The 18,053-nt window shown below is 34.7% G+C and overlaps 2 protein-coding genes across 2 annotated transcripts; one reads left to right on the top strand and one right to left on the bottom strand.

Moving 5' to 3' along the window:
- Positions 1 to 429: 429 nt before the first annotated feature.
- On the bottom strand, positions 430 to 1,919 carry LOC141720265 (uncharacterized). The gene is made up of 3 exons (XM_074522615.1): positions 1,319 to 1,919; positions 1,048 to 1,226; positions 430 to 711 (listed from the first exon to the last, which is right to left on the bottom strand). The coding sequence occupies exons 1-3, from the start codon at positions 1,917 to 1,919 to the stop codon at positions 430 to 432; spliced, it is 1,062 nt and encodes a 353-aa protein (XP_074378716.1).
- A 1,849-nt stretch (positions 1,920 to 3,768) lies between these two features.
- LOC141721858 (dnaJ protein ERDJ2A-like) lies at positions 3,769 to 13,081 on the top strand. Its single transcript, XM_074524998.1, has 11 exons — positions 3,769 to 3,921; positions 5,209 to 5,435; positions 5,535 to 5,630; positions 5,800 to 5,920; positions 6,019 to 6,125; positions 6,235 to 6,452; positions 7,195 to 7,372; positions 7,490 to 7,609; positions 8,506 to 8,592; positions 10,315 to 10,425; positions 12,043 to 13,081. The coding sequence occupies exons 2-11, from the start codon at positions 5,250 to 5,252 to the stop codon at positions 12,859 to 12,861; spliced, it is 2,043 nt and encodes a 680-aa protein (XP_074381099.1). The 5' UTR covers positions 3,769 to 3,921; positions 5,209 to 5,249; the 3' UTR covers positions 12,862 to 13,081.
- The last annotated feature ends 4,972 nt before the right edge of the window (positions 13,082 to 18,053 follow it).

Here is an 18,053-nt window from a genome sequence, read left to right as displayed (position 1 = left end):
GTAATGAGCAAATTAGATTGTCATAAAATATGTTAATAATATTTGGCTTCAAGTTCAGGGCAAAAACATGAAGTCTTTGTAATAAAATAAATATAGAGGATCTACTAAAAGTTCCATAAAATAGTCCTGGACTTCTTAATAGTTAATAACTTTACAAAAACTAAGGATCATCATTAATATAAAATAAAAATCATCATCATCAGGCTCTTCATCTTCTTGAAGATTTTCAGAATCTTCATCTTCACCGTCTTCACTTTCATCAACTAAACGCCTTTTAGATGATGATTAAATGGTTTTTTTTCTATTTTTGTTTCTACGAGAGGTATTTGACCCATGGTAATGATAATATACATATCAAACAAGTACAAAATACTTAAACAATAAGTAAATTAATTACTTAAGTATAAATTATCATATTTTTTAATTATTTTACCTAGAATTATCACGAGGTTCTGCTGTTCCAGAAGCTTTAGCAACATCCCTGTAAGTTAACCCATCTTCTTTGGAAAAAACATAGTCATCATTTTCTTCGTCGCTTTCTCCGTCAACCTTACCAACCAGCCATTCATTGTTATCATCAATCTCATTTAACAAGATGGGATCAATTTTATCACGAAGTTCATATCTACGCCTTGAAGCTCTATTATATTTGACGAACACCAAATCGTTCAACTTTTGTTGTGCAAGTCGATTTCTTTTTTTGCTGTGAAGCTACAAATAAGGTTTAATAAAATAATAAGTTATTTGTAGTCTATACTGATTTCAGATGGTGGCAGGTGGTTTAAATAGAGTTAAAATGTTACTTACATGCTCAAATACACTTCAATTTCTCTCTCTTCCGGATGAGCTACAAGTTAAGCCAATAATTCGAATGACAAAGTTTTGCAATTTCGGAGTCTGTTTATCGTAGGAACTCTACCAGGCAGCTAGACAAGAAATAAAGGATATAAATAATCGTACAATTAAAAGCGATTGTTATATTTTTGTAAGTTACCAGGTATCTTTTAAAATTTTACCACGAGATTTTTGTGATCTTTGTCGAACAACCATTAGTAAGCCAAAGAAACCTTCTGCTCTCTTATATAATTCCAATTGATCTCCAATCTTGTCTTGCACGTCAACATCGAGCATTCTCTCAATATGCTTGTACAAACCTAATGATAATTCTCCATCATTCTTAATGTTTGGATTTTTGTAGTAGTAGTCCGGATTGAGATAATATGCAGCTGCGTGCAAAGGTTGATGGAGTTGCACATCCCATCTCTTATCAATGATTTCAAAGAAGCTCTTATATTTCTCGGTATTATGTTCCAAAGACCACGCAATCGTTTCTTTGGCCCTATCCATAGCTTCATAATGTAACCCATGGATGGTCTTTTTTCATCGTCAACCAATCGAAGGACCTTCACAAGAGGGCCTGATACCTTAAGAGAACAAAAAACAGTGTTCCAGATTCTTGCTTGGTTAACAAAACAAACAATCTTACGTCCAACAAGATCCTTGGCGTAATTGCTCTTTAGCCATTTTTCTGACAAGAACATATTTCGGATATTAATTTTCTGTTTGTTAATCCTGGACAAGGTCAAAAAGGATGTGGCAAATTGTGTCTTTGTTGGCCTCAATAACTCCATCTGACTAGTATGTTCTCTTAGCAAATTCACCATTGTCGGCTTTTTATAAATAAATGAATTCAAGTGCATAGCCTTCTTGATGCATTTGTTCAACCTCTGAATACTGGAAATGTCCTCCAATATGAGATTAATGTAGTGGGCACCACATGGTGTCCAAAATAAGTGTGGATATCGGATCATCAACATTCTTCCAACGACTTTATTATTTGAGGCACTGTCCATAACAACTTGAACTATATTTTTTGGACCAATCATCTCCACATACTTAGATATTACTTCAAATAGCATATACGTTATTTTTGTAACACTAGATGCATCAATTGATTTAGGAAAAAGATGCCCCTAGGATTGTTGACTAAAAAGTTTAAAGGAGTTCTATGTTTTCGATCTTCCCAGCCATCACACATCAAAGAACAACCATGGGTAACCCACTCTGCTTCATGTGCTTTCATCAATTGTTTTGCATCTTGAACTTTTTCTTTTAAGAGTGGAACCCTAACCTCATAATAGCTAGGTGGTTTCATTCATAGTCCGTATTACCCTTGAGCTTCCACATAAACGTCAAAACTTGGATAGTTAACCGCATTAAAAGGGATACCAACATCGTACATCCATTTTGCAAATGCTTTGCAAGCTTTTTTTCTTAACTCTTTTTTTCCTTTCATCTATTTGCTGCTGCTTCCCTTTTTTTTCTCACTGCAGTTTCAAGGTCTGGAGTCAAGTAAACATCCATGGGATATATCATCTTTGGCGGCTTGCATAAAAATGTAGTCGTACTGCCACATACAGACACTTGAGGATGCATTAACACTACATCATCATCAGAATCTCCCACTTCAAACTCATTCAAATCAACAACTTCTTTTGCTTTTTTTTTTGCATCCATGAAATCTTGAACTTCCTTTCGCACTTCTTCTAGTACTTTGGGGCAACTCTTAGCATTTCGTTTCCCTCCGATAAGATGTTCCTTCATTCTAAACACTCCACCAGATGTTTCTTTTCACAAAAATTACATCTAAACTTAACTAAACTACCTTTTATCTCTTCCCGCACATATTTTTATGCCACATCTTTTTTATCAGCCATCTATTTGTAGTAAATTACACAAATTAGTAATAATTTATACAAATATGTGTGTGTATATATATACACCAAGTAATCAGTATAAATGGATATATTATCGTGTCTATAAATATGTGTGTGTACAAGAATCAACATCAAGAAGAAGATGAGAAATCAGGATTCAGTATGTGCGTGTATATACAAGAATCAATACTATATACTAAGAAATCAGGACTCAGTATGTGTATGTGCGTGTATATATATGTAAGAAATAAAATGATTAACAGAAAGAAGATAATTCAGCACAGATCTTTTACAATTGCTATGTGTATTGTTTGTATCGTTCGTTTGTGTCGGTCTCTTTTTGGGGTTTTTATTACCCATTTCCTTAAAAAAGACCCGGTCAAAGACCTAGTCAACAACCCAGTCAATAAAATTAAAAAACGCGTTTTTTTGCGCTTCTTGCATCTCATTTAAACGCACAAAGCGCACCAAAAAGTGCGCTTCGGGAAACTTGTATCGCATAATTGAATCGATGCACTTCAGCCTCACATCGCATCGCTTCTCGCTTAAGCGAGCGCTTAAGCGCGCTTTTAATAACACTGGTCAACGGGTCACAAAATCTTTACTTTTCAATCTCATCGGTTTGGTACTTCCTAGAGTGAAGAGGAAGGAGCGAAAAAAGACTGTTCGATTTATTTATTAGTTAATACTTATACATAAGCGAAGCTGAAAAAGAAACTAATACAATTATGAAATGAGGGCCGAGATAGAGTTTGGGATAGAAAGATAGGGTGAGAGACAAATGACATACAAGTTTCCAATGTGATAAAATAGGATGGTGCTTTTACCTTATTTTTGTTTGCAAACCTTGTGTTAGCTAATTGCAAGTAAATATTATATGTAAAATATCCGATTTATACTTCGATTTACTATTTTCATAAATTATCATTTTCGATAAATCTAAAATCGGTAACTTAATCAATTTAGGTCGATTAACGAGTTCTGTAACCCTATTCCGATAAATCTGAAATCCTTGCTTACCAAATCAAAACTCGTGAATACAAATAAAAAATTAAAACTCTTTGGGTAGTAAAATGTAATTTAGCAAGCTACATACATTACATATACGCTCATACATGTTACGCTTCCGGATCTGAAGTCGACTATATATACACACGCACAATACATACACACATTTTATAAACCCTCACTCTTCTCTCATCAGGTATATTTATCTAATTTTCACACACAGACACACACATATAGCTTTGTTAATTCATGTTTATAATCAATTTGTATGTATAATCTCGATTTATGAACTGAATTGTGGTTTGATTATTGATGTTTATTAGGTTTTGTTGTTTTGATCTGAGCTATATGTTTGATTTTATTATTATTAATCTGTAAATTTAATTAGATTTTAATTGAATTTAATCATTTATATGAATTTGAGTTTTAGTAAATTTTGGGGTGAATGTGTTTTACAGAGGTATGTTTGGTTTGTGCGGTAAATTATCAATTTACGAGGTTGTTTCGAATGAATTTCGTGAAACGTGTTGAATTGGACTTGTTTTATTTAGTTTCGTAATGTGTCATTGTGTAATTGAGGATGTGGATGTTGTAGCGGATATTTTTATTGTATTTGATTTGTGTTTTTAATGAGGAGTTGAGTGAAAAATGTAGGTAAAGAAGTATAATGAGATCGTACGAATATGATAGGTTATTATGGAATAATTGAAATATATTACTTGCGGAAATGTTTGCTCTGGATATGGTTTTGTTATATGATTTTACTTCTTATCACATCTGTGTGGGTATTTTGTATGAATTTAAGTTTTGTTATTTACAGTAAATAAGAATGCCAGGTCATTTTTTGGTTGGCGAGATAACTTATTGATTGAAAGAATTATTGCAGAAAACTTGAATTTGACTTGTCTTATTATGTTTTGTAGTCTGTTGTTAATTAAGTATGTAGTTGAGGCTTTGGACGTTGTGACAGATTGTTTTGAATATTTGATACCTTTAATTGTGTTTTCAATGAGGAGTTGAGTACGATTGTGGGTAAAGGAGTTTAAATTGACTGGGTATATCCTTTTTAGTGATCACGGATTAAATGAAGTAGTTTATCATTGACTCCTGAAAACGTGTGCTTCGGATATTGTTTAGTAACTTGTTAAGGTCGAATATGAGGATTCTTAGAATATCTATTTCTTTAATTAGTTGCTGCCAATTAATTTATTCGCACATTTTTTACAAGTCCTATCTTTTTATTTGGTATAATACTTTCGAAGAACTTAAATGATGTAAAGCTATGAGATGTTATAACATCCTAGGCACGATCCATAATTAGTGAGTTCGTGATACTTGTTGTGATTGGTTGGATAATGACAATTACATAAATTTTTTAAAAGAGATTGGTATGGGCGATGGTCTGTTACATAGAATATGATACTTTTGTTACCATCACGTATTTTTACAGATTTGCTAATTATTAATTTAATATCCATTTCAGGTAAAGTGAGCATTACACATTGACAGATACAACATTTTCTCATGGCTACCTCAGATGAAAATAGTGGATTGTTTCCAATTTTTATTTTGACAATGCTGGCAATTCCTTTAGTTCCATATACAATACTAAAACTATGTCGTGCTGCCTCAAAAAAAGCCAAGCCTATCCATTGTGAGTGTTCAGTTTGCTCTCGATCTGGAAAGTATCGCAGATCAATATTTAAGCGGGTGAGTTACTGCCCTTGTTGCAAGTGATGATTTACCTATATAGGTTTCCATTATTATATCTTGAGATTCGCCTTTTTTTGTTCCAAATATCTGTTGCAGATATCAAATTTCTCAACATGCAGTAACATGACACTAGTGCTGCTTTGGGTCGTCTTGGCTGTCCTTGTTTATTACATAAAAAATATGAGTCGTGAGGTAAATGCATAAAAGAAAGGTTTTAATTTTGATGTTTGTCATGCTTTCATAATTTGGTTGATTTTGTACGTTGTCTCATTCTTAAAGTTGATCTGGCAATAATATACTAATTCAATGAGTTCATATGTTTGAATAAAATAATTATGACGTTTTTTTTTGTGCGTGTTAGATTCAAGTATTCGAGCCATTTAGCATACTTGGGCTAGAACCTGGAGCTTCAGAATCTGAAATAAGGAAGGCCTATAGGAAGCTTTCTATACTATATCATCCTGATAAAAATCCAGATCCAGGTTGGATAGTTTTCCAACTACATTCTCTACTTTTTTATTTTCGTTTTACCTAAACTAAAATAGGAAAATTTAATATGACTGTTCTTTAAATTATTCAGACGCAAACAAGTATTTTGTGGAGTTCATATCAAAGGCTTATCAAGCTTTGACAGATCCAGTTTCACGTGAGAATTTTGAAAAATATGGTCATCCTGATGGCAGACAAGTAATGTACCTTCTCATGGAACAACCTCTTTTTATGCTTTTGTTGAAGTTCCAACTTAAAGGCTCAGTTTCAATGTCTATTAAACTTTCTATACCATGTATCTGTATAGGGGTTCCAAATGGGAATAGCTCTGCCTCAGTTCCTGCTTAATATTGACGGTGCATCTGGTGGGATATTGTTGCTTTGGATCGTAGGAGTCTGTATTCTTTTGCCCTTGGTAGTAGCTGTTGTATACCTATCAAGGTCATCCAAATATACCGGAAATTATGTTATGCACCAGACACTATCAGCTTATTATTACTTTATGAAGCCTTCCTTGGCCCCAAGGTATCATCTCCTATATCAAGGTCTTAAAGATTTTTTTTTTTGCATAAGCTGAAATTACATTGATTTTTTATATTCATAGGCTAGTGAACGCCTAAAATAAAGTACTTGCTACTTGGTCAGTTAACATGAATTTGATTCTTCGGAGACATTTATTGTACCTTGAAGACCTTTAGTCATATAAGCCTCTGTATTATATTTTTGATATCATAGGTGCTTGCATTTCCTTTTCGAATACGGAATACACTTGTTAGGTTGTTTGAACCCACATTTTAGTGTAAGAACTTGGCAAATTAGGCGACATCTCAAATTGCAATTTTTTTTTGACAATTTGCACTGTTTTTATATATTTATAAAGTATTTATATTGCTCCTTGTGTTGTGAATATACATGCCCTTGAGGAAGTGCGATTCAGCACCCACATTTTAGTTTAAGAACTTGGCAAATTAGGCGACATCTCAAATTGCAATTTTTTTTTGACAATTTGTACTGTTTTTATATATTTATAAAGTATTTATATTGCTCCTTGTGTTGTGAATATACATGCCCTTGAGGAAGTGCGATTCAGCTCTGGAGTACTTTTAAAATCTATAGAAAAAGTGAATACCCTTGGTCATTAACATTTTAATTTCTATAGAAAAAGTGAATACCCTTGGTCGTTAACATTCGATTAATTGGTTTTGGTAGTTGAGCAGGTACACATGCATTCATAGTATTTATTCCTCTGTAATTCTGAATTTTGCAGCAAAGTCATGGATGTGTTCATTAAGGCTGCTGAATACATGGAGATTCCAGTTCGTAGGTCTGATGGTGAACCTCTTCAGAAGCTTTTTTTGGTGGTTCGAAGTGAGTTGAACTTGGACCTTAAGAACATTAAGCAAGAGCAGGCAAAGTTTTGGAAGCAGCATCCAGCACTTGTCAAGGTAATTCGTGTAGAAAAGTTTATTGGGTGCAAGAATCTGATAGTTTTGGATCTGTTATTGTACTTTTTGTCCTTATATTGAGCTGTACGTGGTCTTACGGGCTCGTTATTATTGCAGACAGAGTTATTGGTTCAAGCCCATTTAACTCGTGATACCGCAGCTTTGTCACCAGAATTGCAGCGTGACTTTAAGCGTGTATTGGAGCTTGCACCTCGCCTTCTTGAAGAGTTGATGAAAGTAATTTCCAAAATATACAATTGCCAAAACACACACACACACACATGAAAGTGCACCTCTGATGACATTGATAATGGAGAAATAAATTGTTTGTATTCTTTACATCTCTATGGTGCATTGGCTCACTGGTGTTAGGATTTATTGGTCACCAAACTTAGGGTTCTTATTGGTATAGTTTTCAAAAGGATTAGGGTATTAGTAACTCTGGTTTCTTGTAATCAACATCAATGCTCAATCCACAACAAGCCTTGAAATTCTGTGGTGGTTCTTTTACCAACATACAGTCGTGCATACAGCATAGTTGAATATGCTTAATAAATTATAGCTGATATAATTGTCTTTTGTCTGTATTACTTTCACAAAGTAACTTATTGCACTGTAATAGCTAGACATGACAGGTAGTAATGGAAAAAGTTAATCATTTGGATTTGCAGCTAGAGTCAACTGGAAAAGGCGAGGAATATGTCACTTCTTCATATGATGATCATACTTGAATGTATCTTCTTTTTCATTCTTAACAAGATTCAAATGATCCTTAGACAAAGCTCCATTAGTTGTTTACGAATACTTTAAACGAGAGAACTCAGATAAATAAGTTGTAAATGGTACTACCAATTTACTATCTGTCGACCCCACCAATTTAGTGTATGTTATTGTGTGTACTGTGTACCCACCTAATAGATGTATCATGGGAGATCATAACTATTTTACACTACACTGTTATAAGACTGAGTACATCAGACACCATCTTTACAATTTTGGGCCAATATGGCATTCTCTTTTATTTGTGATGTTGACTTGTTGATACCCCAACACTCAAATTCAGACGAGCTAAAGCCTAAACTTTTGTTGAACTTGTCTCTTATTGCTAATTCTGCATTAATCGCAATATGCAGATGGCCATTATACCGCGCACTGCTCAGGGTCATGGTTGGCTAAGGCCTGCAGTTGGGGTGGTTGAACTTTGTCAATGTGTTATTCAGGTTTGTAATTATATTTAAATAGATTCCAAGTTTCTTCCGTAAAACATTGTAGGTATACAGTTATTTTTTTTTTGTTTTCAGTACCTTTTTTAATACCATATATCTCCCTTGAGCATTCTAGAATAGCACATGTTAAAAGGATTATTCAATTCACAATTGTTTTTATCTAACTGAATGGTAATATATGTTTTATCTTTTTGAGATAATAGAGAAATCTCTAATTACTCACTATTACGTACCTTCCAAGCAAGGGCGTGCCATTTTCCTCACAGAATGTGCACCAGGTACATGCGTGGATTTTGGGGGGGTGGTGGAATTTTGGGTGCAGTGGTTGCATGGAAGGCAATTAAAATCACAGCTAACACAGTGATAAAAAGAAAAATAGGAGTCAAGATTTACCATCACCTTGTAAAGCCCTAATCAATTGACCCTTAGACGATTCAATCTACGTTTTAGTTAACTTTAGGTCTTTGTTCTCTACTCTCAAATACCGTCTCCGGCCGCGGTATTGTCACCTTCTACTTTGCAGCCCATGCTTTTTAATTGTGTAAGTTACTTCAATAGTATATTTTGAGTTATCTGATTTCTATTACATGTTCAAATTGATCGTTATTTGATATTATTAATATATGTAAGGTTAACGTGGTCGGTGGTTCTAATTCTGAACACCGGAATCTTGCTCAAAGTATTTGTTGAAAAAAGGAGGTGAAAGATGCTATGTGTGTACTGTTTTAATGTGTACAAATATTAAGTAGAAACTTGTTTAATGTTGACGTATGAGGTTGTGATGCACATCACCATATATTAGTAGGTGGAGGCTGAGGGTGAATATGACTAGAGTTTAGCAGGTACACATGGCATGGTGTCCACCATACGAAAGAATGAAGTTCTTAAAGTTATGATACATTACTCAAACACAAAGAAATTTTTTTTGGGCTAGTGAAACACAAATATTTTAGTAGCATGCTAATGGAAAAGTAAGCTAATAAACACTTTTTGAGAATTCTAAAGCTTATGTGTCTTTTGATTAATTTATGTATTTGATTTAAAATGCATTAATAGATTTTGAGTATCTTAAGAGATTATTATTTATAATATGAACATCTAATACTTATGTATGCTATAATATTTTAACACTGTAATTCCTATATATTCATATTTGTCAAATTTCTGTGTTCTCATACTTCGCACCTACATCTTTGCACTTGTATCCTTGCTTCTTAGTTCTTACAGTGCTTCTCTCATAGAGATAAATTTTGCTTTGTGCAAAATTGAGGTGATATCTTTCTTATTTTCTTGGATATGCAACTGATTTCTATTTAACTACAATTGTGTATACGCAGCTCAGTAGCTGATTTCTATCTATCTACAATTGTGTGTTTATGTTTGCCTGTGTACTGGGAGAGAGATACAATGCATGCATGTGTTTTGTTTACTCAGAATATAGATCTCTAGTGTGTATATGTGTGTGCGTGCACTCTACATTGATTGTTGTGGATATGTAGTTCCTGAATTGCAATCTCTTCTTGATGCCCTTAGTTTATAGTTTATACACATTAGTATAATATTTCAGAGTTTGTATTTTTTACGGGCAATAGCTTTGCATGTGATCATGTCATGGTATTATTGCTCAAGGCTCTACCTTTATCTTTGGAGTGACATTTTGACTTATAAATGTATATGGTTGCCATGGTAAATAAATATCACTGGACCTTGTTGCAGGCTGTTCCTCTTAGTGCAAAGAAAGGCGGTGGAGGTTCTCCTGAGGGCAGTGCACCTTTTCTGCAGCTACCTCATTTTAGTGAAGCTGTCATAAAGAAGATAGCACGCAAGGTGCGTCACTGCTTCATATTCGTGCTTTAGGAAATGTAGATGCTAGAATGTCAGCTTATTGGAGCTGTCATTAGTACTCCCTCCGTCCCCCTCAATTCTTTACATTGGAGGACGGGGACTCGGCACGCACTTTAATGCTCTTATTAAATGTAGTTACATAATTATTTTTTTATTTTTTTTTCTTCTAAATAAAAATATAATGTTCAAACTTTTATACAAAAAAAAAATTTAAAAATAAATTACGGAAGTATACTTCATAGTTGCCTTAAAATGCGTGTCAAGCATGTAAAAAAAACTGTAAAGAAATGAGAGGGACGGAGGTAGTAATTTTTAAGCCATGAATGCAACTCTTTTTGACCGTTTCTAGCACAATGATGTTTTAAGAACCTCCTATTAACTAATGGTTTCAATAGTATTCGACATCTAACATCTGAAACATTAATAGATAATGTACATTCCTACTTAAGTGTTTGCTTGCGCTGTTGTCCCGGGCTCCTGTTAACATTTATACAACATTGATATACTCTCTCAATTATCCACGGGAATTTTTTTCTTATGCTTAAGGTATTAATTTAAGTAATTCATTTATTATGCCTGTATGGCTGGAAATTCTACTTGCTAGTCATAAAATTAAACAAATGAGTTTCAAAATATTAAACCTTATAATTATATTATATCTCACGTTGTGGTACTGGCCTCGATGTATGTGTATTAATAGTATTCTAGAACTCTTCTGGGAAATTTCCGCGGGTAGTAATCATTTTATTTTCTTTTAGTCATAATAGGTAACTTGATCACAATATTATGTAGAATTTTCTTAAAGAGTTGATTCTATGTAGTCATGTTATAAACTTGGCTTGCAAGTTTGAGGTTAAACAGTTGTAATCCTTTATTATTAATTTATGATTCATAAATTGTGTTTTTATGAACTGAATTGAGGAAGTCACTTATCCTTAAAAGCAATCATCACGGCCTTCCCTCTTCCTTTTCTAATAACAGATGTATCGACTTTCACCTTGGTTATTGTTTTTGGTCTTGATCTCATTTTTTAAAGAATGGAAAATGTCTTGTTTTACATAATATTCCCCTATATATAATATATTTTTTTCTCTTTCTCAATTTAATCGTATATATAATAATACATTATCCGATAGTTATGAACAGAAATATTCAATTAGTATTAGATCAATTTTAATATATTAATAGGTTTCCTCATGTCTGTTCTCTGATGCACGAACCCTAACCTTTATTACTTGGAAAGAGAAATTTTACTTACATAGATTTTGGGCTTGGTGCCACTCAATTAGTAATTAAGAGCATGTTATTGATGCTCAATTACAACCTGCAAATGAGGTACATGCCATTAGGGGTACTGATGTAACCTACAGGTTTCTAATGTTATGTGCAAAAGGAAATGGTTCTCGAAATGTGTTCTTGATATATGTATATGATAGTTTGCTTGACCTTTGAGCACAATTTGGGTGTATATACTGCTCTTGTAATAAAATTTGTAGTCTATACTCAGGTTATCCCGCTGTTCTGTTTTTTACACAATTTCTGCATCTTTCGACTATTGTATTTATCTCTTCCTTGATATGGTCTACCTTTTTTCCCCAGAAAGTGCGGTCATTTCAGGATTTACGGGATATGACCCTTCAGGACCGTGATGCACTGCTTTCTCAAGTTGCTGGGTTCACTGCTGCTGATGTACAAGATGTGGAAAGGGTATTGGAGATGATGCCTTCCATAACGGTCGATGTTACTTGTGAGACTGAAGGTGAAGAGGGAATACAAGAGGGTGACGTTGTCACGGTTCATGCTTGGGTCACGGTCAAACGTGGTAATGGTTTGATCGGTGCCCTTCCCCATGCCCCATACTATCCCTTCCACAAGGAAGAAAATTATTGGTTTTTGCTAGCAGATCCCAATTCGAACAATGTATGGTTTTCTCAGAAGGTCATATTCATGGATGAAGCATCAGCTATAACCACTGCTTCGAAAGCAATTGAGGAGACAATGGAAGGTTCAGGGGCCAGTCCTAAGGAAACTAGCAAAGCTACTAAAGAAGCAATTGAGAAAGTAAAGACTGGCTCACGACTAGTAATCGGCAAATTCCAAGCACCGGCAGAAGGAAATTATAATCTGACTTCTTATTTACTTTGTGACTCTTGGATCGGTTGTGACAACAGGACGAGCGTAAAAGTTAAAGTTTTGAAACGAACTCGAGCTGGTACTCGTGGGGCTCATATTACAGAGGAAATAACGGAAGATGGAGGTGAAGAAGAAGAGGAAAATGACGAGGAAGAATATGACGAGGATTATGAGAGTGAATACAGTGAAGATGAAGAGGATGCAAAAGAAACAAATAAAAAAGCTGCTGCAAATGGAAATGGCAGGCAGTCGAGTTCAGAAAGTTCAGAATCAGAAGAAGATTAAGACACTCCAGTTACATGTACTGGGAAAAAAGTAGACTTTCGAAGTTGAAAAATTAGTTTTACAGAGAGCGTTGCTCTCTAATCTGTTTGCTCAAATAGACACCAGCTATACTTTTCTTGCTGATTTTGTAGACTAGATTATCATACCAAACACACAAGTTTTAAGACATTTTTTTGGACACTTGTCTTGCAAAAAAAAAAAACAGGTCTGGTTGCTCTAATTTTCTGTTTCGCCAGTTTCGATTTTTCTAACACCCGGCGTTGACCCTGGTTGATAAAATTTATCATACTGTTACTGTATGTGATACTAAAAATGATGCCAAGCTGATGTGGCAAGGCAACTCAAAGGGAAAAAGTTAGTTAAAATGACAGCTACTAAGTTTTGTCATCTAGGGTCTTGAGTCGGGAATATATATGATAGATTACTTAGTGAGGAAGGTAGGAGATAGAGGGGTATATTGTTCTATCTCTCTAGGTCGTCTTCATCTCTGTAAATGTTCCATTTTCCGTTGATTAATGGTTAAATAAAGATTAAGTGAGTATGTGTTCTTATTTTATTTCATTGCTTAGATTCAATACTTGATCTTGTGACATGGTATCAGAGCGGAAGATTGATTTTTAAACACGCGTTTCTTCATCGATGATTATTGTTGTTTAATCATCATCTTTATTACTAATTTTTGATCTGAGATCTTAAGCTCTCTAGTTGTTTGATGATGTTACCGTTAGATCGAACCTTTTAATGCCTCGACAATGTTATTCCGCTGCTGTTTCTTCTCCTTCTACCCTCTCCAATGGCGAATCAAAGTCCTTATACAAGTAAAACTTCTAATTCTACTGCAATTGATGCTTTTCACCCTTACTTTCTGCAACCGTCTAATAATCCTGGAATTGCGTTAGTTACTCAACCTTTAACAACACACAATTATCATCAATGGAGTAAATCCATTAAACTAGCCTTATCTGCTAAGAATAAGATAGGAATGATTGATGGAACACTCACTAAACCACTTGTCAACACTTCTCTATATGCTTTTTGGAATCGATGCAATGACCTGGTTCTATCCTGGTTACTAAACTCAATTTCCAGTGAAATTAGAGATAGTGCTGTATATTTAAGCACTGCTAAAGACATTTGGGACGATTTATCAACTCGATTATCTCAGAGTAATGTTCCACGCATTTTTCAATTAAAAAAAGATCTAACTGCTCTTAATCAAGGCTCTTTGTCAGTCACTGCATATTTCACTAAGATGAGGACACTTACAGATGAGCTTAATGCTTTATCTCCCATTCCTAAATGCACATGTGTGCAAAACTCTTGTACTTGTGGAGTTAGTACCAAACTTGAAAATTATGAGCAGATTAACAGCTTGAGTCAATTTCTTATGGGATTGAATGATGGATTTACTGCTATCAGAGGCCAAATGCTAATGATGAAGCCCTTACCTACTCTCATGCAGACCTATTCTTTATTACTACAAGAAGAAGGCCAACGATCTTCACCCGTGCACTCAATTATATAAAATGCAGCTATGAATGTTAAATTTGCAGGCCACAAGTCTAAACAGGAGTTTACTACATCTAGCTCAAAGAAACAGTCCAATTCTGATGAAATGTGTGAGTGCTGTCACAACACCGGGCACTCTCAAGACAAATGCTTCTTCTTACATGGGTATCCAGACTGACATCGTCTACATGGAAAGCCCAAACCAAAACTGAGGACTACATGATCCAAAAGAGTTGCACAAGTTACTTCCAAACATTCTGAATATGCAGATGCAACCACCAGTACAACTTCTACAGATGTCTTCTCAGCAGTTCAGTATGAGCAGTTGACTAAATTGATTCAGGATAGCATGAAGAATGTCAGTACCTGGAATACAACTTCACAACTGTCAGGTATTCATAGTGTATCCTATTCTCATAATGCTTATATTGTTCACACATCATCCAATATTATATGGATACTTGATTCAGGAGCAACTGATCATATTGTCTCAGATATCTCATTGTTAATTCAGCCTAAGTCAGTCAATGCTGTTTTACATTTACCTAATGGTACTACTGCTCCTATAACTCATGTTGGTAGTGGTATGCTTACACCAAAGATTACCTTGACGGAAGTACTTTGTGTGCCTTCCTTCCAATGCAACCTTGTCTCTATTTCTAAGCTTACAGCTGATTCCTCTACATCTATTTTGTTCTCCAACTCATCATGTTTGTTACAGGACCTTTCCCTGAAGCAGATGGTAGAGATTGGTAGGATGGAGGCTGGTCTTTACACTCATGTTGCTTCTACTTATACTCCTGTCATCTTTGCAACAAAGTGCATTCTGAACCTTCACTTGAAGCCCAAATCTGGCATGCTAGATTAGGGCATATTCCTGCTTATATTTTAAACAAATTGTCTGTTATTCCTGAAATAGAATCTTCTTTGCTCACTACTTGTGATACTTGTATTCAGGCTAAACAGCAAAGACCTTCTTTTCCTACTCATTCTAATTCTGATTATGGTTTGTTTGATCTTATACATTGTGACCCATGGGGTCCTTATAAAGTTTGTACTCATGGCAAGTGTAATAAATTTCTCACAATTGTTGAAGAGTTTTTTAAATGCACATGGGTTTATCTGATAAGACTGATGTACCTGTTCTTGTTCATAATTTTGTTCAGTTGATAAAAACTCAATTCAGTGCTAATATCAAAGTTGTGAGATATGATAATAGCACTGAATTCACTAATAGTGCTCTTCAATTATTCTTCTCATCTGTTGGCATACTCCATCAGACTTCCTGCCCTCACACACCCCAACAAAATGGGGTGGTGGAAAGAAAATATCAGCACATTCTCAATGTTGCTAGATCTCTCATGCTCCAAGCTCCTCTTCCTAAATCTTTATGGGGAGATTGTGTTTTGACAGCTGTCCATCTGATTCCGGTTCAACAATTGGCCTTTAAAAGTCCTTATGAACTTTTATTCAAAAGGACTCCTGATTATGCTCATTTAAAGATATTCGGTTGCCTCTGCTATGTAGCAGATGTTTCTAGTGTTGCAGACAAATTCAATCCTAGGGGATTAAAATGTGTCTTTCTGGGATATCCATTTGGCAAGAAAGGGTACAAAGTTATGCATCTGGACTCTAAAATGTGTTATAATTCCAGAGATGTCATTTTTGTTGAAAATATATATTCTTTTCAAACTATCAAATCTGGTTCCTCCACTTAATTATTTCCTATGGATGATACTTGTTACCCTCTTGATATTTCATCTATTAGTGTTCCCCTTATTGGCCCTACTACTGTTCCTTCCAGTGCTGATACAACTATCAATACAGATACTCTTCTCGGAGTATCTACTGATAAGAACCCAATTCGACCCACTCGTGCTAAACAAATTCCCAGTAAATTTAAAGATTTTACCGGCTTACCTAAATCTGTGTCAAGGAACACAGATGCCCAAGTCAATATGTGTGTTTATCCTCTTCACAAAGTAGTATCTTATCATGCTTTCAGACAACCTCATACACAGTTCCTTTCCAATATCACAACTGTTCCTATTCCCTACACCTATAAACAGGCTGTGATACACAAACCATGGGCTGATGCCATGTAGGATGAGATTGCTGCTCTTGAAGCCAACTAGACTTGGGATATCGTTCCCCGACCTGTTAACAAAAGTATTGTTGATTGTAAATGGCTCTTTAAAGTCAAGTATACTCCTGAAGGAACCATTGATAGATACAAAGCTCGTCATTGCAAAAGGATTTACTCAAACTATTGGTGTGGATTATTTTGAAATGTATGCTCCTGTGGCCAAAATGACTACCGTTAGAGTGGTTCTTGCATTAGCAACTAAGTACAATTGGCATATTCATCAAATGGATGTTAATAACGCCTTTCGACATGGTGAACTTGCAGAAGAAATTTACATTAAACTTGTTAGGTCACACACACACTATAGAGGGGGTGAATACAGTGTATAGTACAATCAAATCGAACTTTTATAACTCAAGTAACAGAAAACAAACTTTATTGAAACAATAAATTCTGTTACAGTATGGAACTGTTACCTCTCAGTGATGAACAAATATCACGAGAGCTGCTAGGGTTACAAATGAATAATCTTCTCGAATATGATAACACTTATAGTGTAAACCCTATGTCTGTGTTTATATACTACACAGTTACAAGATAATCGCTAATTGATATGGAATATAATTCTGCTTCCTAAAATATATCAATCAGATATCTTTTCTTCCAAGTATTCTATTCTTCATAGAATTCCTTCTTCATGCATATCTCTTCTTATGTTTATCTTGATCTTCCTTCCTTTAATCAGCTGCAGTCCTTATCTGAACGTCCTTCAGTACTTAAGTTCTGATATCCATCTTCTGATGATTATTTTCTGATAATATAAGTACTGATATCATTAAGTCCTGACTTTCAGTAAGTACTGATTTATCCTGTTTAAGTAAGATCTGAAAACTAAACATAAATCATATTAGCCATGACATTATCAAATATATCTAACAATCTCCCCCAACTTGTAAATTAGCATAATATACAAGTTTAACAGATATTTGATGATGTCAAAAACATTAAGTACAAATGCATGAGAATTAGACTAGATAACTACAACTTACAGTCCTTAAAGCTTTACCAATCTTTAACTTCTGATAACAACTTCAGTCTGTATTCATATCAAAATTTAAGCAGTTGTAGATCTTGACTTGGCTTCATCTTCTGATCTCTCTGATGTCAGGAGTTGTTCTGAGATAGTTCTTCAACAAACATTTCTCAGCATATCTAAGTTCATCAATCATCCTCCTTTTAGCATCTTTAAGTTCTGCAGTATCTTCACCAATTTGAAAGATTGCAGCCCAGAGATCATTAATTCTAGCTTTTCTTATATCCTGATCCAGTCTGATCAAATATGCCTTATCAGACTCTAGATTGAATTCCACAGCCTTGTAACCCAGAAAGGTAGTTATAATCTTAGCAGTGTTGGGCTTCATTTCAACTATATCACCCTTGTGATCTCTGTACTTTGGAAGATATGTGCTGTCAGACTTAACAGAATAAAGCCTTTTCTGTCTCTGAATCTGATTTTTCAAATAGTTTGCAACACTTTCTGTTATTGAGTCATTCACTTGAAGTAAGAATAATACATGCTCCAGTTCTTCAAAATACT

The sequence above is a fragment of the Apium graveolens genome, chromosome 4 (genome assembly GCF_009905375.1).
Source record: "Apium graveolens cultivar Ventura chromosome 4, ASM990537v1, whole genome shotgun sequence".
Lineage (NCBI taxonomy): Eukaryota > Viridiplantae > Streptophyta > Magnoliopsida > Apiales > Apiaceae > Apium > Apium graveolens.
The sequence above is the reverse complement of the archived record's forward strand: the minus strand, read 5'-3'. Positions and strand labels throughout refer to the sequence as shown.